The 21,267-nt window shown below is 38.0% G+C and overlaps 1 protein-coding gene across 1 annotated transcript; it reads right to left on the bottom strand.

Moving 5' to 3' along the window:
* Positions 1–10,029: 10,029 nt before the first annotated feature.
* On the bottom strand, positions 10,030–14,200 carry LOC122981870 (galactose-specific lectin nattectin-like). Its single transcript, XM_044350651.1, has 7 exons — positions 14,095–14,200; positions 13,610–13,675; positions 12,965–12,983; positions 12,031–12,125; positions 11,732–11,866; positions 10,518–10,629; positions 10,030–10,267 (listed from the first exon to the last, which is right to left on the bottom strand). Exons 2-7 carry the CDS (start codon positions 13,673–13,675, stop codon positions 10,194–10,196), a joined length of 501 nt encoding a protein of 166 aa, XP_044206586.1. The 5' UTR covers positions 14,095–14,200; the 3' UTR covers positions 10,030–10,193.
* Between the last annotated feature and the right edge of the window lie 7,067 nt (positions 14,201–21,267).

Here is a 21,267-nt window from a genome sequence, read left to right as displayed (position 1 = left end):
GGAAGAAGAGACGAATGGATGAAGAGTAGCACTTCCCTGCAGGAAATGAAGAAGACAAAGACGCTAGCAGCTCTGAGAGGTTGTAGGAAAATGTAAAATGGTGCAGGTAAACTGTTCACCATGTTCACCATCTTATTTTAGTGTCATAGCATTATAACATTTACTAACTAGCACTAAACACACACTGATTATGTCATTAGATCTGCAGGAAGGTTGGACAAATGAAAATCTGATGATGACGCTATAGCTAAGGAAAGTAAAAGAGCCACCAAAGTTGTTACAATTCACCCTAACGGGTGCGAAAATTTCTGTACCAAAATTCATGGCAAACTGTCCACTGTGTTACTGTACTTGACTTGTCAATGTTTGACACACATTATATCAGATACCACTATTTAAATGCTAATGAACGACATAGTGCTTCTCACCACTGCAGTCCAACATTTTTTCAGATTCAGTTTTGGGTAAAATCCTCCAGCAGACCTCTAATCATTTGAGCAAGGTGTGAGTAATATGACCATGAGTTTTAAGGCTCATCACACAAGAAACCATGGTACAAAGATTTGTGACACCATTCAGGCAGATTTTACAACATCACAGCAAAACAAAATTGGTTCTCCATCCAGTTAATTGCAAGGTTAGAATAACTTTAACTAGCATGATGCTCACATGTCGGACTATGTGCTTGCTCCTGCTCCGGGACAACCCTGCATTTCTTTGCTGGAAGCCTCTGTGTTGGCAACACTACTGCACCAGCTCAGTGGTCCCATTGTAGTAAATGCGTCTTTGGCACAGTGCTTAAGTAGAGTTGAACAAAGTCTTATATTGCAGTCTCACATGGGGTTATATATGTGGAACTGAATCAGTCACGGTGCTTCAGATGGAATGGGACACTTTAGAGGGACGCACTTCAAATCCCCTTTGGTTCCACTTCCTTCCTACAACAATATCTGAGTTTCTCGTTAGTTTTAAGCATCTCACTTTATCAAAGCTGTTCCTGTGCTCCCTCACTTGAAATACTTGATGTTTTGTTCTCTCTCTTTCTCAGTCCCTCTTTACTATCGCTCCTTTCCTACAACCTCCATCTGTTGTCATCATTTGTGTCACTATTTGCCAAATTTTCATTTTCTGTTTCTCTCTCATGTTTCTCTTCTCACTCTTGGATTTATTCTACTTCTTTCCTTCGACCTCAACATGTCCTACTTATGAGAGTAACAAGGTGGATGCCAGCGGTCCTGATGAACAGTACAGATAGGAAGTGCCCTCACCATAGCAACATTTGAAAACAAAGGAACCACTTCCTGTTTTGACTGAACTAACACATCAGAGAAAGAGTGGTAGTGCTGGGTAGTTTGAGTATTGTAGTAGTAGTTTGAGTAGTAGTAGTAGTGACTGGTTCTTTTTAAGTATGTTTCCCAAAGTTAATTTGTTTTAAGATTAGATAACAGATGATTTTTCTTTTTTAATGAAAATTGATTTAATTCTTTTGATCTGTAATGTTATACCTGTTTCATCTCTAGACCTCAACCTACATAAATGAGTATTATATTGGAAAAATGTGAAAATATGTTTTATTTTGTTACTTCATTGTTCAATATTGAAGTTTGTCTAAATGCTCAAAATGCGACTGCAAAATGTAGGATGCACTATTTAAAATCAGAGGAGCATTTGTTTGGTTGTTGTTTTTCTTCATCTGGCTGTCTGCTATTTGTGGCTGTTCTGTGTTTTTCAAGACCTTGAAAAGATTTTAAAGAAAATAAATTACTGCAAACTGTCCAATGTGTAGCTTCAAAATCAATTTGATCAATTAATGTAGTGAAATGATTTTTCTTTCAGTATATTGAGTACTTACATGTGAAGGTTGATCTAAAGATGGTAAATGGTAAATTGACTGCACTTATATAGCGCCTTTCTAGTCTTCCAACTACTCAAAGTGCTTTTACACTACAAGTCACATTCACACATTCATGCACTGATGGCAGAGGCTGCCGTGCAAGGTGCCAACTTGCACATCAGTGGGAACTAATCATTCACACACACATTCACACTATGATGGCACAGCCATCAGGAGCAATTTGGGGTTCAGTATCTTGCCCAAGGACACTTCAACATGTGGACTGGAGGAGCCAGGAATCGAACCACCGATCTTCCAATTATTGGACGACCCACTCTACCTCTTGAGCCGCAGCCAATCAAAGATCTTCTTTCAACAAATCAATTTCCAATTCTCAAACCACATTTCTAGTGTCTACTCATCAAACTGACAAAACAACTCAATCAGGGCACATAAATGTTTCAGTGCAGATTTACTTGTTCCTCGATTTACTGCTTCAGTTAATTCCATGGATTTTATTTAGCAGGCAATTTAATTGAGCTAAATTCCCACTGCAAGTGTCAAAGGTGTAAATTTGACTCTAGGGCTATTTGATTCACTGTTCATTCAGCCAGCTCAGGATGTGGGATTATCAGAGGTGGAAATACAAAAGAACATGGTGTGAACATACATGAAACTTTTACTTGTTATGTCTTTTCTAGGCTTCTGCCTTAAAGCCTAACTGCTTGAAAATAGAAGTTTTATTCCCAACAGAAGTGCTGAGGGCAGAATTAATGGATTTAAATCTCACAGTCAAGTTTCAGGCAAACTAATGACTGTATTTACCTGAAGTCTGTGAGTGCAGGACATCATACTAACTGCAGAATCAGCCCCAGGAGGTACAGAGATTACAGATTTTGATCTAAGGATCTTTATATATTCACCAACAGTGAACAGCCGAGCCAACAGGAGTGCTAAAATCATGTCTAAAGCCCTCTGGTGAAATTATTGTAAAAGAGTCAAATTCCTCATGTAGTGCCTTTCATTTAATAGACATGGAAAAGAAGTCAAGTCCACTGCATATCTATCTGTGCTCCATCGAGGTCAATGATAACTCTCCAGATTTATAGGTCTAATGGCTGCAGCATTGATATTTGAGTTAGTGGTGGCTGTAACTCATTGGTGGCACTTGCAACTTGCAAGTGCCACCATATTGTTTGCAACTTGCAAACAAGCAGTGCCTGGATTATCATTGGAAGTAGCCCCTGACTTTTATGAGTGGGACTAACAGTGTCTCTACTCCATCATTTAAGTCAGAGGCTGCTTATGGTCAGTCATCATCGTCAACTTCAGAAACCCCGGTGCCTGAAAGTCCATCACTGGGACTCTCATGATTTGAATCTCTCTCACTCAAACAGGCAGTGGAGGATTCTCTCTAAGCCAGTCTGGGCTGGAACGCGGACAAAATTAGGAGTAGTCATAAATAGGGGATAATATGGATAAATGACCCACTCGACAACATCAGAACTAGTAGTGTCTGATTTATTTGGAATTGATTAACCTATATCATGGGGGTCTTCATAGCTCGCATCCTCACCACTGTCCCTCTCAGTGTCGAAACATTCACCTCTGGAGAGCATAATGGGAGCTCTTCTCTCTCCTTAAGACAATCTCCTGAGCTGGGTTTGACTAGTCTTAACAGCCTCTTGTAGGGTCATCACCTTCATAGATGGAACTGTTGGTGTCTGACAACTCATCACTTGGGTCTGTAATGGGCTCCATGTCCTCTACAATGTAAATGAGAGAATCACCAGAATCATTGGACTCATCAATTGAGGAGATGGTCATATAATCAATGGCAGCATCTGCGTAGGAGATGGTGTCCATGTAGTCTGCCAGGTGAGCCATTGTAAAAAAAAGTGTGTCTTAGGGCTTGAGAGGGACTCTCCTTCCAGCGTCCAGATGCAGCAACCATTTCCTCAATAGCATCCCTACCTTCTTTGAATCTCTTTACTGCATCTTCCAAATTTCTAGCTGTATCCAAACGGCTCCTTGAAATTTGGTGCTTCACACCTGTTGCCTCATTGTATTTGTTTGGTGAGTCAAGTCTCCATCCTGAATCGATGGAGCCCTGCTGCCTGCTGAAATATTGTCTGTTGTTCTTTCCGGCACTTAAATAACTTTCTAATAACAAATAACTTTCATCCTGTGGTATTGACACTTTCCAGGGAATAGCTTGGTCCAAAATACAGGGATGCAATGACACATCCCAGTTCCCACATATCAATGGCTTTAGATATGGGAAGGCCAAAGGTCACCTCTGGAGCGCTGTATCCAGTAGCTTGCATGGCCATTCCAACCTTTACTTTGGACACAGGAAGAGCCAAACCAAAGTTGATCAGCTTTACCCTGAAGGGCTGATTTTTGTGGTTGGCAAGCATAATGTTGTCAGGTTTTAGGTCTGTATGAAGGGTTCCAGTATCTTTCAGGGAATGAAATGCCACAAGTAGCTGATGTGTGATAGGGAAAATTTCATTGAGAGTCAATGGCATCCACTCTCTGCCTTTCATCAGGTCCCAAAGGCTCTCGTCCAGAATCTCCAAGGCGGGGCTAGAAAAATCTTGAAATTGTCCATGAGCCTCAGGTTTTTCTTTTCTGGATAAAGAGTCCTGATGGCATTTAGCATCTACACTTCTTGTCTCATTGCATGATCATCACTCTCTTTGTGGATCTTTAAATCAGCTGCCTTGGCAACCTTGCCAAAATGTCCTTATCCGTTAAAGTCCATCACCAGGTAGCAGGAGGACTTGCTGAAGAGAATATCCCACTTTTGTACCTTGAATGATGCAGGCGCTTTCTCGTCATGTTTTTCATGTGTGGTCTCTGACTTCCAAGTTGAGGATGAAGAAGACATTTTTGGTCAAATATTTCCAAATAATATCCAACATCAGATTCACTTTACTTCTCATTCTGCAGGTAACCAGACAGTAACTAAACAGATTGTAATTTATTACAATGTTGTAATAAATACTGCTGTAAAAAATATGAAAAGGTTGCACATCTCAAATTTCCAAGTCAAGGAGGACAAAATACTAACGTTTCACTTGTTTATTTGGCTCACATCACAATACAGGCATAGGTACACGCAGCTATGCCGTATGAATATGCTCAAACGCTATTTTCCTGTCACTGAATAACCTGGATAAGTTGTTGGGTCATTTGCCTGATAAGAAGAAGGAATTGTTGAACCTCATTTTGTCATTTCCTTCTTTGTTTTTAGACACTCCTTCGCCAACCCATCTCAGAACATGACATTGATGTGGGAGACGCTGAACCAATTTGCCAGAGATTTTACCATGTTTCTCAAGAAAAATGCAGTTGGAACACAATACTGCAGAACCCTCATATTCAAGCTGGGCATCCCCATGTGTGTTAGTGAGAAAGCAAGACCAAACCTTTAGACAATACACAAATTTTGGCAAAGTAAATAATATCACAAAGTCAGACTCCTATTCACTTTCCCATATGGAGGATTGTGTGGATCAGGTGGGCACAGTGAAATTTGTAAGCAAGTCTGACCTTTTTGAAGGGTTACTAGCAGGTGCTGCCACCCAAAGGCGCTCAAGACATTGCTGCATTCATAACACCCTCGGGCTTTAATTCCTACAAGGTTTGCAAAATGCTTCAGCTACCCTTCAACGGTTGATGAATAAGTTAGTGGTGGGGTTAGAGGAATGCACGGTGTAATTAGATGATGTTGTCATGTATAGTGAGACTGGGGAAGAGCATGCACACTACATCAGAGCTTTGTTTGACCATCTTGCATGGGCCAACCTCACTGTAAATCTACATAAATGTGAGTTTGCCCAGGGTACTGTCCCTTATTTGGGGAAGGTAGTTGGTCAGGGTCAGGTTCCCACCTCCCACTACTAAGAAAGAATCTGTGTGTTTTCTAAGTATGGTAGGGTATTACCTTTCCTAGAAAGAAATTTCTCTATGGTAGTTGCACCTCTTACTAACCTGTTCAGGTCAAGTTTGACTGGTCCCCTCAGTGTCAATGTGCTTTTGAAAATGTAAAAAGTCTATTATCTGCTCTTGTCTTGGCAGCTCCCTGTCTTGGTGAACTATTCGAGTTACAGGCATATGCCAGCAGTTTGGAAGCTGGAGCTGTACTCTTCAGACTGGTACTGATGGTACTGATCACCCAATCAATTTCTTTTCCAGGAAATTCAGCTCTTACCAGTTAAATTATTCCATTGTGGAGAAAGATGCCTTGCCTCTTATTTGGGCCTTGATACACTTTGAGGTCTATGTCCGTGGTGGAGATAAAACCCCTTGTAGTCTATACTGACCACAACCTCTTGACATTCTTACATTCTCTACAGAATCCAAATCAGCGTGTTATGCAGTGGTGTCTATTTCTTCAGCCATTTAACCTAGACATTCCTCATAAAAAAGGGACTGGAAATGTCATGGCTGATGCTCTGTCTTGTGCACTGCTTCCTCAAAGGTCTGTCTTATATGGTGACTGTTCATTTGTTCTGTTAAACTGCTCCTCTCCTCCTCCTCCTCTTAATTTGCTTCCTCTGGGTACAAAAGTTGCTGAGTGGGAGTGGATAGGATGGGTGGCTTGAGGGCAAATGGATTGTTATGGTAACGGACTGAGGTTATTAAAATGTCTTTATATTTTTTATATGACATCATTTTTCTCTTGCATTTGAGGGAAACTTTCCTTTACTTCTACAACCATAACTTCACTCATCCACACACTTTACACCACTGATGCCTAACATTCCCATATTTCATAATGTTGTTATGCTTAGTTTAATAAATATCCTTTTCACTTTTCATTAGTGTGTGGACAGGTTTGTAACAGCAGTGATACATTGAGTTACTCTTGGTGAGTAGTGTTAGTGTCAGTGAGTTTTTGTTACACCCAATGCTCGCAAACAACATGAAACTCAAGCAAACATACAAAAAAGCTGTTTAGTTTTAACACAGATTTATTTAGCTTGAGTTTTAGCTTAGATTTATTACTGCTGTGGCTACGTGTGTGTGTGTGTGTGTGTGTGTGTGTGTGTTTGCAGTCTAAACTTAAGACTACATAAATTAGGTCAGTATTACAGGAAACTTATCTCAGAGCAGCCACTTAAGACCCAACCATATTCTTCTGCATGTCTGTCCATCTATGGGAATGGGTTGGTGGTTGAGATGAGAGCGCAAGCTGATTAAAGTAAAATATCCCTCATAAGAGTAAGCATGATCCTTTTTTGTTAATATTTCAGAGAGGTTTGAGTTGCTGTGATGATGTCACATCACTGGGTGGGCAAGGCAAAGAAATACTGCAAAAGTGCCCTCTAAGGTGCTCCCACAGCATGATAAGTTGGTTTTATGTTTAGGCCTATCCAAAGCTGTATAACATGCTAAACAATATGCTAGATGGATAGTAGCTAGCTAGCTAGATATGTACTTAGCTATCTCTATACTAAATATTTGGTACAAACTGGAAATTAACCTTTTCGTGTGGTAAAACCTTAAAAAAGAAATCAATTGAGTATTCTTTATTCCTAAATGCATTTACAACCCTTTATCTTAGATTAATTTGCACTTGTAGAGAGGGAGATTAACATTGGATTACCCTGTGATTACAGAATGCCAAAAAGAGACAGACAATTGACGACAATACAAAGGGATCTGCAAAATGCAGCTAGAGGCAGCAAGGGAGGAGATGAGTGAGATAAAAGTACATTTGCATTAGCCATCAGCAATTAGAGGGATGCCCAGTGGAACTTAAACCTTTGCCTAGGCATGTTAAAAAGTTTTAAAAATGTATCTTGTCATGAAATTTGGAAGAGCACCTTTTAAGTGACCCTGCGAACATACAAACAAACAGAGAGGAGTGAAAACATACCCTAATAGTGCAGTTCTAGTGCTGTATGTCATTGTCTTACCACCCCAAGGAACTGGAAACGTGTAACAAATGCCAGAGCTTCCCAGTCTTTCAAGGATGTTTGCCAATTCTATGACACAGAGGAAGACAGTATTGTCACTGCATTGAAGATATTCCACTCTTCCTGTGCTATCCCTATCTTAATGACGTGGACACCATCTTCCAAAAGCTGAAAAAAATCCTCAAAATATGTTACATGGCCAGTGACAACTGCGTTAGACAAGTGCTCATTTTCCAAATTGAAGCTGATCAAGACTCAGCTTAGAAACAGACGCTCTCAGATCTTTTGCTGTCATCCACTGAGAGGGACGTCCCAACTGACCATAATGAGGTCATTAACATTTACAAATTTATGGCCAAATGAATTCTCCTTTTATTTCACCAATCTTGATTCTTGCTTCCCTGACGAGACGGCTCAAAACAGCTGATTCTCAAAATGTTAATAGTTCCATGTTTTTACTACATATGTGTTTGAGAAATAAATATTTAATACATTACCCATTCCCTGTATTTTATTACAGCGATGTTTGCAAAATAAATGTTTAAAAATTGAATCCTTTTTTAAGACAGAGGTGTTGTTTTCCTGATATTCTGAGTCACCATATAAAATGTTAATCTTAATTGTTGCCTTTTTATCAAACACGCATCGCTGTTCTCTGCTGATGGGGGCCCACTGAATGTATCAGGTGCCCTTTAGATTTTTGTGCCCCTGCTCCTCAGACAGCCTGAGTCCGCCACTGCTTGGATCTGTATTTATTCCTGACTTTCTTTTTTTTTGTACTTCTACTGATAACAAGGATAAAAAGCAAAAGTCTTCAGTACTTGCAAGTTACTGTTCTTTGTGTACAGTTGTTGACACTTTGGTCTTTAATGTCTTGAAATCTTAATCTAAGCTCTGCTAGTTATAAATTTTAACGTCTATAAGCCTAATCGAATGTGTGTGTGTGTGTGTGTGTGTGTGTGTGTGTGTGTGACATTTGGTTTAAGGAGTATTTTTCACTTCCTGCTGTTATCTGTTTACCTCAAAAGGTCAATCTCTCTCTCTCACACATACACACACACACACACACACACAGGAACACAGGTACAAACACAGGATACAGTCAATGAGGCTCCAGTAATTAAAACTGAGGAACTTGAGCTCTTCACTCGAGACTAACACACACACACACACACACACACACACACACACACACACACACACAAAGTCAAATGTTTCCAAAGAAATCTAGACCAAAAGGAAGGGAGTTACTTTCCTCTCCCAAAACACTCACTTTACCGTGACAGGTCACTATTAACTCAAATAAAAACACAAACATCTAGTCTTGTAACAAAGATAGATCAGGTTACCATGGATATGCAGCAGTAAAGCAAAACACATCCAATGTCAACTATTGCTACAGCAGTAAGCAAAAGACTCCTGTCTGACCTTTCCTCCTGCTACTGCATGTCTCCTTTTTTTCTCCCAGATTATCACTATCAGATAAGAAACTACACATGTGAGCCATTAAAGGCAGTATTGATAGCGTAGGTTCAATACAGGGAGGTCAGTGAGTGCAAGAGGAGAGCGTTACTGGTGCTAGTAGCTATGCTTGTCAAGATTTTCATTCTAGCACAGAAAATATGCAATTTACAGGAACAACGGCAGATTTTCAACTAAGAGTATGTTATAAATTTGTGGAAACAATCTCTCCTTGATAAGTTGTTGTTCGAGATGACTCATTTTCTAACTGAGTGCGTTACATGCGCACCACTATCCTGGGCAGACCTGCCAACACTCCCGTTTTTCCCGGGTTTCTCCCGTATTTCAAGGCCATCTTCCAGCCCTCAAACTTTATTATGAATAATCGTCATACATGGATCCATAAGTTTTGCATGCTTGTCTGGCATTACCCAAGTTGCCAGATCATCTATGAAACACAATCCACACACTACATATGATTTCAATCTGTCTGTCACCGCAAACTGGCAACCTGATGTTTATGTTTTCAATTAATGCTTGAGCATATTTGCTACGAGGTAGCTAAACTAATAACAAGGACGTTACAAGTTATCTAAAGTTGCAGATCAAATTATCAATAAGGAAGTTCAGTGAAAACTACAATTACCATGACAACGTTAGTAACACTAACATAATTAGAGATATTTATTAATATTATGTTCATAGAATTGTGAATGTAAATATAAAGTGATGTGTGTTTTGTAACACAGTTGATGATCCATGTGCAACATTGAAATAAAGAAGAAGCATTGTGGTTAGGTGCAGTATGATTATATATTTTATTTTATTGCTGAGCAAGATACATCTATTTATTGATCAATTAAGTGAATTAGGACTTTTATTGGTTTTCAAGTACTGATGTCATCGAGGCCTGACATCCCAACAAAGTGACCGAAGTGACAATCACCGAAGATTTGACATCATCATGGCTAAGATGATGTGTCTTTGGCACAAATGAAAGATCTCTTCTCATCACACTTCGCGTCGTTGACAAAGTCTTGTTCTGTAGGAAGAGATTCAAAATGAACAGAAACATCACACAAAGTCTTCAGAAGCTACAGTCCTGTTTGACATTCTTGACTTTCTCCACTTTATGTAATCAATAAATAACAATAATTATTTTAATAATTGCAATGCAAATAAAAATGTAAGGTTACATTATGTTGCTAGTTGCAAATTCAAAGGGATGGTTTTTCCATCTTGAATATTATGAACAGATTCCATTAAGAGGACTACAGATAAAGGATTTTTACCTCTAAAGTTGATCTCCATACAGTTCTCTGCCCCTCCAGAGTTGTTTGGCTCCCCTTTGTGCCAGCCATTAAAGTCAAACTTTTTGCCATCACTCCACTTCCACGCACCCTCCTGAAAAAAAAGCAGTGACAATTTAGCGTTGCACTTCTGTAACATTCTTTGACTCATGAAAGTATCAAAATGGATAGAGCAGAACAGAGATATTGTCTTTTTTTGTCAATTCTTCCTTGTCAAAGCCTGGAGCCTAAATTACCCATAAGGCCGCTCTACTCATAGCCTTGGACTGCCAGCCTAAAGCAGAGCGGGCTACAGAAGTCTGGTAACTTCATGTCTTTCTAACTCCACACCCTCACATTTTTGTCATTTTCAAACTTGTAGTTTTCAGCCCCAACTGATGCTGACTCAAGTGACATCACTTGAGACAATTTATCAGATTTCACACAGCTCTGGAGCCACAGAAGGTTTTATACAACTCTTTTCCACATATGCACCAGTACTCCCCAGCAGCTATAAACAGACTTTGATGTGCTCAGTTTGGAGATGAATTGAATTTCCTTTGTGGTAGCAATTAAAAATTCTACCTGAAATACTATCAAGCCATTATTTGGATGCCATTGTTTTGTGGTGCAGCATACTGTATGCGATGCACAGATAATGATTTTAACAATGTCTTGTTCCACAGACAATGTCCAGGTTACTCAGGAGTTAAGTTTCATTACAGTTTTTTTCTTCACAGGCAGGTCTGTAGGTTTATCCTGAGTGACTGGGACTATATATTTTTGGCCACTTGGTGGCAGAAGAACTCCACTACACATACTGGACGATTTGGAGTAGACACCGCCATGTCAGTAACAGTCTCAAACAGCTGGAAGTGGGGCTGGTGAGAGCAACATTTGCAGAGTGTACAACCTAAATAATTAGCTAAAGAAGCTAAAAAGATGTGTGGAGCTACAGAAAGGTGTGAACATTCTCAGTGTTTTTGTCACTTTGAAAAAAGAGACTCCTTTCATATTACTCACATTTAATCCAATTTTATTAAAAAAATGTTGATTAGAGGAACTGCAGCATATTGCCTTTAAGTTTTTCAAATGTAATTTCTCAAAGCTTTGAGCTCCATTCACCTCCATGTCTGTCTAGCGGTCCATCTTTCTTTCATGCAACTACCAAATTATGTATCAAATATATAGATCATATTTATTGGTAAAGCACTCACCTTAACTGCATCATAGCCTCCAATCCAAGCTGTTTTGTCTATGCCTGTTGCTCTCTTAACCATATTTCGGAGGGCCGAGTAATCATCTGCTGTTCTGAGTGAAGCCAGATTCCCACCAAGGTCAGTACAAGTGACCTAAATAGTGGACGCAAAGTGAGAGGCAATGACAATATGAATTATTCATGTCAGCAACTTAAACCAGGGCTTCTTTCTCTGAATAATTCTTGAAAAACTTTTTTTTAGAGAATATATATACATAAATACAGTGTGACTATTATCATTGTCATTTCATAAAGTACCTCAGCATCAGCCCAGTCCTTCTCTTGGAAGTGGAAGATGAAGCAACGAGAGTCATACTGAGTCCAACCATCAGGGCACTTCTCACAACAAGGCCCTAAAACACAATTATAATGTTAGAAGATTACTAAATATGAACTTAATACTAATTAGTCATAGATTAGAAATACATAATTACTAGTATCCATTTGTTTATACACAATGAACATTAAGAACTCTTCGTCCTCTCCTTTCTTTTGTTCAAACTTTTCAGTCTTAAACTAAAGACAATGGTGGAAAAAGTATTCAGAAAAAATGAAGTTCTGACGCACAAATTAGTTTTCAGTTTTTGGACTTTTTCTCTAATCTTTGATTTTTGGTGAAATATTGGATCATTTGAACATTTATTGAAATGAAACCATGTGAGAAGTTTAAAAGGAAAAATCACCATTTGGTGGAGCTGTTAACAACTCATAGACATCTGAAATGTGACCCCGACTACACACTGCTTTTTGTAAGACGTCAAAAGCCAAAAAGGTTGGAAACCACTGGTTTCATCCATAACAATGTATTGTATTTTAAAAGCTTGTTATATTATCCATTGTATCAAATGTAGTGGAGTAGAAAGTACAACATTTCCCTCTGAAATGTAGTGGAGTGGAAGTATAAAGTAGCATCAAATGGAAATACTCAAGTAAAGTACAAGCACCTCAAAACTGTACTTAATTACAGTACTTGAGTAAATGTACTTAGTTACTTTCCACCACTGACTGCAGAGGAAGTAGTTCTCTGTACCTGCAGCTTGTGAAAATTAACTGAGAGCAAAACAAACAAGCCTTTAAATATTGTCCCCCAGTAAAGTCTGCTTTATGGACACCCCAAGATCCAGAAGCTGTCCAACAGGCATCTTTCAAATCTTAACTTTGGCTGCAATTAGAAAGTGAAAGAAGTACCAACCTCTTCCTGGACATTTTGCCTGTGAATATAAATAACACATTATTAGAAATGAACTGAACTTGGAAGAACTGACATGCATATTGAAAGGATTATTTGTCACTGTAACTTGTTCTGGCTGCAAAGAGTTTCCTTCTTAAAGCAATTTTAATGTAAGTGATGGGGACGAAATCCAGTCCTTGTTTCATGCAATAATTCATTCTAAAGTTCAGCTGAAGATGAAATGAGGCTTCAGCAGTCTGACTTCAACAAAACAAGTCGGTATCTTCCAAAGTTAAAATGTTTTTAGTATAAAATTCCCCCTTTGTGCTTTGACAGACAGAATCCATATTAGATACCCACAGCATGGTTTTTTTATTTATATTGAGCATCAAATTAATTAATAATAATGACTTTACCCAAATAAGTTTTTCTGTACCGTGTTTAGTGGGTCTTCGGCATTATGCTTCACTAGCATTTAAAAATGTGCTAAATATATAAATAAATAAGTGCTACATCCACCCAAAGAGTAGCAAATTGAGTTTTTTTAAAATACGTCATATCGTTTTGGAGAACTCTCCCAGTAAAAAAGGTTAAAGTTAGAGGTTGTAAGAAAGAAAGAAACATATTAAAAATAAAAAATATGATACCATAAGAAATATTACTTACATTTGCTCCACTCCACAGTCCACTGGTCAGACAGAGGAGCACAATGAAGTACAGACTGGATGCCATCTGTGTAAAGATCAGAAGTAAAGTTTATTTTTTATATGTACTTAAGTAACTTGAATAAATTGTACTTCTACTGTATGAGTAGTTTTGCTCGTACTTTTGACCATGTTTTACACTCGTATGTGAGGAAGATCAAAATTATTTTATTTCATTCAGATAAAATCGTCACATTATTTATATTTTATCCTGTTCACATCTGTAGATTAATGATGGAAGAAAGACGTAAATAATAAAATGAAATAAGAGATGTGAGATCGTTACTTTTCCTCTGTTTTTATTTATCTGTTTCTTTTGCGGGTTTGGGAGTTTCCCTAGAAGTGGACCCAAAAATAAATCTGTCAAACACAAATTAAAATCAAGAGCAGATTGAGAATTTCTTCTGTAAAGCTGATGCTGTGAAGGTTATAAATGAAACCTCTTACCTTGTTGCGAAGATTAGATGAGGTTGCACTTGCAGCAGCAGGTAGCAGGTTGTCTGCTGTTGGAAAGAGAAACAGTCTTTATATACTTTCTCTAGTTGCTTTGGTTCAGACAAGTTGCGTGTCATTTGTGGATCTTATGCCTCAGTTGAGTTATCTCAGTTAGTTCTTAATTACATATTGCCACAGCCTTGAGTAAAGGTTAGACCCTTCATTAAACAATGCTAAAAAAACACAAAAAACAAATCTGTTAACTAGACAGATGCTGCTATTGAGTGATGCTGCCCCTGGGTTGACTTTTACAGCAAAGGATGTTGAAGGGAATTTGTAAGCCAAGTTAAATTGTTGTTACTATAGTTGCAGTTTCATTGTCTTTTCTGCTGCAAAACAGCCTCAGTACTAGACAGTCATGTCATTGATTTAAAGCTGTAACCCGCCTTTATGCTGTTTTTCATAATGTGTGAATGGACTGTGTAGGAAATTGTGAACTCAAAGAAAGAGCTCATCCTGTTGCTTGAGTGTTTGTATGATCTGCAGTTAAAGGGAGGACACTCCCTTACAACTCTTCCAAATTTGCAAATTTCAATTCATATAGATTTGAACAGGAGCTCACGGGTGAAAGTGTGGGAGATGTTGGTGACCAATGGCAAGCGTGCCATCTGAACAGAAATGGGAAAGACAGATAAAATAGAGACAGTACATTTCACCCTCTTTAGACTATTTAATGTTTTATGTTATGTTATTTGTTTGTTTGTTTGTTTTTCAAATGTCTCTTATTTGTGTGGTCTATTAACATCAAAATTCATGTTTCTACTTTTACATCCAGGTCTTTTTTTCCTTCATAGTGGATATGGGACAAAGCAAAATATGAATATGCAAAATAAGAACATGCCAGAATGACAGACTGGTGATGGGTACATTCAACACACAAGGTGAGAACCTGCTTCCACACCCATGTTGGATATTTACAGTGGTTACAGTGGTAACTCCCTTAATCCTAACCCCAAAAGTCAAAATACAAAACTAGATAACATCAGAAACAAATATCAGCTGTCTGTGAATGTCAGTCCTGATCTAATCACAGTTTGAGATTATTATCTCCTGTGATCATGTGACCAAAGTTCCACACTTGAATCATACTTTGGTCATTTTTTCCTGAAGACAGTATCCATGTTCTTTTTAATTGGCCTTGTTCTCACCTCACCAAATGGATTAAGACTCTAGGTTTCTAAGATTCAAGAGCTCTGTTGAGGTGTTGTTTGTTAACTGATACAAATACTTTAAGCAATATACTCATAATGTATTTATCCTTTACATTAACGAATGCAATAATGACTGTGCACACATTTTGTATAGACACGATATTGAGCCAAGTGCTAACCTACAATCATAGTGCAGTAATGATGACACTTTTGACCCAAACAGCTTGCCTATATCCAAACTGTCCTGTCCAAACTTGTAGAATCACTAGTCAACTCATAGCAACGTGATTTCCTGGAGAACAATTATGTCCTTCAGCCACAGCAGTCAGGCTTTACACCTGGTCATAATACAGTAACTGCTGCAACTGCTGTTATGGATGACATTACTGAGTCACTTTGTAAAAAGCGACACTACCTTCTTTGTAGATCTATCCAAGCTTTTGATAGTGTTGATCACAACATTTTGTTTAATAAGCTGCTTTCTGTGGGTTTTGATGCTTCGGCTTTTAGCTGCTTCAAATCATATTGCTCTGGTAGAGTTCAAACTGCTGTTGATGATGGTTTCAAATCAAGCCCCCAAACTATTCATAAAGGTGTCCCTCAAGGATCAATATTAGGCCCACTGCTATTCACTCTACATAAATAACATTTATTTTACAACAACACTGTAATGTACATTTTTATATGTAAGATACCTTTTTGTATGCCATCAGCCCTGCTGCAGACCAGGTCTTCTCCAGTTTGCTCCAGACTTCTCTGTGTGATTTAAAGTTTGTCCTAAACTCAAAACAGATTAAATGTGTGCATTTCACAAGAGCACAAACCATTGATGTTCCCACACCTATCCATGCTCTAAATGGAGAACTAATTAAGACAGTACAGCACAATACTTACAATACTTACACAATACTTTTGTTAGTCAGCAGATTGTCCTACAAAACTCATGTTGAACATCTCACTTAAAAACTCACTATCACTGTTATATGAAAAGGCCGGATGGTCATCTTTGACATCTAGAAGGCACCAGCATGTCTGTGTCTTGATTTATAAATTTCATTTGCTATCTGTTTAACATCCTTTGTTGAGCTTAGAGCTAATAACCATGACACCAGATCACACAGCAGGTTGGCTTTGAAAGTTTCTCATACAAACTCTGAACTGGGGAAGACTGGTTTCAGGTACTATTGCAACACAGCTTGAAGTTAGACACACCTGTTCCTGTGAGGGCCTTTAAAGTTTTATAGTTAATATTCTTCATAATGTTTGTGATTGTTTTAAGTTGTGTGTCTGTGAGTGTGTATGGTTATTGTTTTGTGATTTTATTTTGTGATTGTGATCCTGTGTATATTTAACCTGTTCTCAGGTCTCTCTTGCAAAAGAGATCTTGATCTCAATGAGATTTGCTGAATAAAAAAAAAAGCTTAAACATAAATCTGTCTTTCTCTGTCACACATAGATATACAAATATACAGAGAGGTACACACACACACACACACTGTCAAATGTTAACCTTGGGAAGCTGGTTGGGAAAGCACCTTGTGACTCCTTGTGGGATGTCGTTCAGGATATGGGAGTCAGATATATTCTTCAGTATCTTTACTGATGATGGACTTATAGTTATATCTTAGTAGTTCAGTAACTTGGACTCTATGTGTTTGATATATATGATACAGAAACACGAATAGAGTGTAAGTAACACTGCATGTGATCAGTACAGTGCAATAAAAACACTATTGCACACACGCACACATTGTATACATCAGCTGATCTTGAAACAGTAAACTTACTTAAACTACTAATGCTTCCAACATTAACAGGAACAAAATCTACAAATGAAGACACAAACAATGCAATAAAATGGAAAGGAACTACAACAGTGTTTGATATTATAGATGATATGAAAATATTATACATCAACATCAAAACTAGAATACAAAACTTTAAAACACACAAAAGATGAAGATGAAAAAGAATATGTAGTGACAATAACTTTGGCCGAATTCTGATCACTACAGTAATGACAACAAGGTAGGTCTGGTGTAAATGTGTTAAACTGTGTGAATCAAAAGGAGGTTATAGCTGACACAATTATTTTAAAACAACAAGTCTATAACTTTTCCTATACAAACCTGGCCTTGATCAATCTGACTCATTTATACACTTTGTTTAAAGTGCATGAACTGCCTGACACCTCTGGGAGGCACTGTTGCATATCTGTAATGAACATACATAGGAGATGACTGCACATTACGCAGCTTTACTGTTGACATTGTGTTCGGGAAGATAAAATGGTTCTTAATGATATAATTAAATGCTCCAGTTGAGCAGCTTCTCTGCTGGCTCGGGCTGAGGGAGTAGCAGGGTCAGACATAATGTAATGGGGGAAATAATGAGAGTGCTTTATAGGTTTAAAAGGGTAGAGGTGCAGACTCTGGTTCTTTTGGATTTCTCTACATAAGTGACTGAGAGGAATGAGACAGCAGTAAAGGCAAAGGAGGAAAAGGGGAAAAAATACATTACTACAACATACAGAAGAAAACTGACATAATTAAATAAAAAAAACAACAACCAATAACTCTATACAAGATACATGCAAACTGTGATTGCCCTGGTAACTGAGTGGTTACAGCACATGTCGCATAACCCCAACTGATTCAACTCCAGCTAAGGACCTTTGTTGTATGTCATACCCGTCTCTCTTCCCTTGTTTCCTGTCTGTTCATCTACCATCAGGTTTTCATTAAAGGCAAAAAATGCCCCCAAAAAATAGCTTAAAAAAAAAAAAACTCATCCGGTCACCTGCGATCTTCACTGACTTTAAATGTGCGACCTGATTATAGCTGCACATTCACCCTTTAAGTGTCACTCTGCCATCACTGATATTTATAACCCACCATTTTAAAACAAGAGTTTTCATTTGAACAATATTGACCTTGATTTAAAAATCTTACTCCATAACCAAAATATTTCAAGGCACACGGTGATTCTTTCACTAGTTGCTGGCTTGTAAACCTGAGAAAACTCTTTGTGTTGTAACTCTTCTTTCGATAAGCTGCCACCCTCAGCTTATCTTTGGCCAAAGGACTGGGACTTTTCCTCCTGTTTGTTCTCATTTTGAGGGCTGGAAGTGGAGCAGCGGCATCAACTTTTTGGACATTTGCAACACCCTTCAAGTGAACACTGAATATGCTCTCATAATCAAGAGCAGACTGAGAAGTTCTGTAGATATTAGTAAGAACAGTTATTATGCTATCATAAGTGAAGAAGAATAAAGTTTAACATCTCATTTTGTAATCAGATGCGTGATGTAAAACCCTCTGATCAAAGGACATTATTGATTTACTATCATGAAGAGTGAACAGATGCCCTATTTTTTTTGTTGTTGTTGTTGCAAGATCTACACAAGATTTTAAGGATTTACTGGCATAATGAGCAGGGTGTTCCAAGTTAAACAGTATCATGATAATTTAGCACTCAGAGGCATTTGATCAAAGAATATCAATGTTTTCATATTTTTAGCTTGACTGACAGAATAGGCAGTACTGGACTGGTTTTTAGTATCTGCTCTCAGTATGGTGCTGACTTTGACATCACATTTAATACCAAAAAGAGTTAATATAATAATCAAGAGGATAGGAAATGAGTAATTCAATAGATTCAATGAAGCCATTTCTTTTTTATATGTTATCGTTTCTTCTCTTGTATCATTCTCTTTATTTAATTGCTCTCTTCTTTGATATTTTATTGTTGTCTGATGCGCACTTCGATGTCTGAAATGATGTGAATTGAATTGATGACTTACTTTGTGTCATTCAGTTTCATTCTTTATCTGCTACAGAGCAGCTTCAGTGCTGAATAAACATCACAAGAAGTGGAGAAACAGGAACAGCTGTGTTTGGCACTAAGGCCTTGCTGATTGAACACTGATCACTGGGTTGCTAACATGGCACGCAATGTAGTTGTGTACAGTAGGCCAGGTTATATCAGTACAGTAACTTTTCTTTCTGCTCTTTGTATGAGTGAGCTCAACATGTTTACTCTGAGCTTGTTTTACCTGCTCACTACAGTGAGTGTGAGTGTACTTTTATCTTTTTAAGGGTCAAGTTCAGTTCTATGATGGAACAAAAGTAATGTGGTCAGAGATTCAGTGGTGTGGAGTGAGATTAACATTTGTGTAAGATCCAAACTCTGGACCTGAAAAGACAATATATGAAGATTTTCCCTGTTAGGCATGAAAGAGACACAACACTTAATATTCTCTCATAATCATCAAGACCAGAGCATTTGACCAGTGCTATTAAGTGATGTTACTCTGCAGTTCGGATTCCACAGTAGGCTGATATTTATACATTATATCAGTGTGACACTGATTGTGCAACCAGGATGTTCCAAGATAAACAATATAATCATAAAAAATCAAGAGAAGATTTTCAAATCAATTGTCTCCCAGTTCTAATAGTTATGTAGTGACAAAATAAAAATCTACCTTAAGTCACTTTTATGCTTTTTTTCTGCTACAAACACATCATTTTTCAGGCTTTTTGCTGCAGCGATAGCAACACACACATACACACAGAACTCCTTGTAAAACTCAAAAGTTAATCCCAGTGCAACACCGCTTAATAGGATGCATGCAGCACAAAAGAGACACATTGTTAGCGAGGTACATTAAGAGGACTGCACAGCAGATTGACTGAATAGAATGTAACATTAAATTAATTTGGAGCCTTTACTGTGTTATTTCACATTATTCGTCACCTGAAGATTTAATTTACCCCACTATGACTTGCCAGGCAATGTTTATTTTATTTAGAATCCAGTCTTATGAAACTCTGTTGCATCATGTTTGAGATATTTGTCACCTTTTTGCACCATGTAAGCATCTTTTGTAAGCAAAGAAATATATTTATCTAATCCTGGCCTCTTAGATGTGTATACAAACATATTATCACAAGTGTGCAGAATGCCCTGTTTTCACTCTAAAATGTTATTCTTATAATGCCAGAATGATGGGTTATGTACATTTTCCAACCTCAGTAATGAGTCTCTCCTCATCCACTGTGACAGCAACAAGAATAAAAGATTTTACCTGGTGAGAGAGGATGTTCAGGAACTGCCAAATGAAGATGTAAGTCACAAACATGCTGCTTTTCTGGGGAATCATTACTGAAAAATAGGACTGTGGTGTAAACTGTCCACCTGTGCAGCATGGATGTTTTAGTATAATGTACCCTCTGCAGTTTTCAACAGAGCACTGGTCAAACAGGCAACTTATCAGTTCAGACAACAGTTACCAGTAACAACTCATAATAAGCACCTTACTTTTTCAGTCAGACTTGAGTCAAGATTAAGCATCCTTAAATATTATTAATAAAAACGTATCAGCAACAGCACATACAGTATACCACATGGCCAAAAGTATTCAGACACCTGAAGATGACACGCAAATGGGATTAATATGGTCATTAATATGGAGTTGCTGAGAAAAGCTGCCCCAGACCAAAAGTATAAAAAACTATGTGGACAGTGTTGTCTATATTTTTTGGCCAAACAGCACTTATTCCAAGAAACAGCTTGCAACAACAAAACCAACCTCACTAAATATAAATCATATTACAAAAAGCAAGACAGTGAGAAATCTTCATTCAGGCCAGACAGCATTAAAGTGCTCAGACAATGTATCAAAAACACTCTCTTTGTAGTAACTTCTTTTCTCGATTGCCTTCCCAGTAGGGAATATGAGCAACCTCAATGCCCATAAAGCGAAGCTCATTAATGATTGAATGCTACAAAATAGCAGTGCTACATTTTTGTAGCACTCTTGGAATTTCTGAAGCATGTGCTGTAGCTGATACCTTAAGAGGTCGTCTGTGTTTTTTGCGAGTCAAAGCACCCAGAGAAAGTATTTAAAGACTGTGTTTCCCTTTCTGAGACATCCTGCTACTGTACCTGCTGCCACTACTACAAGTGCAGC

The sequence above is a fragment of the Thunnus albacares genome, chromosome 5 (assembly GCF_914725855.1).
Source record: "Thunnus albacares chromosome 5, fThuAlb1.1, whole genome shotgun sequence".
Classification (NCBI taxonomy): domain Eukaryota; kingdom Metazoa; phylum Chordata; class Actinopteri; order Scombriformes; family Scombridae; genus Thunnus; species Thunnus albacares.
This window is presented reverse-complemented; position numbering and strand designations above follow the sequence as displayed.

What these genes read in the sequence shown, in the direction of transcription:
- LOC122981870 (XM_044350651.1), bottom strand. Translation starts at nt 13,675, where the DNA reads ATGGCATCCAGTCTGTACTTCATTGTGCTCCTCTGTCTGACCAGTGGA. An exon ending in AGGACTGGGCTGATGCTGAG is followed by an intron (nt 11,867 to 12,030) that starts GTACTTTATGAA and finishes TCCACTATTTAG; the next exon opens with GTCACTTGTACTGACCTTGG. An exon ending in GAGGCTATGATGCAGTTAAG is followed by an intron (nt 10,630 to 11,731) that starts GTGAGTGCTTTA and finishes CTTTTTTTTCAG; the next exon opens with GAGGGTGCGTGGAAGTGGAG.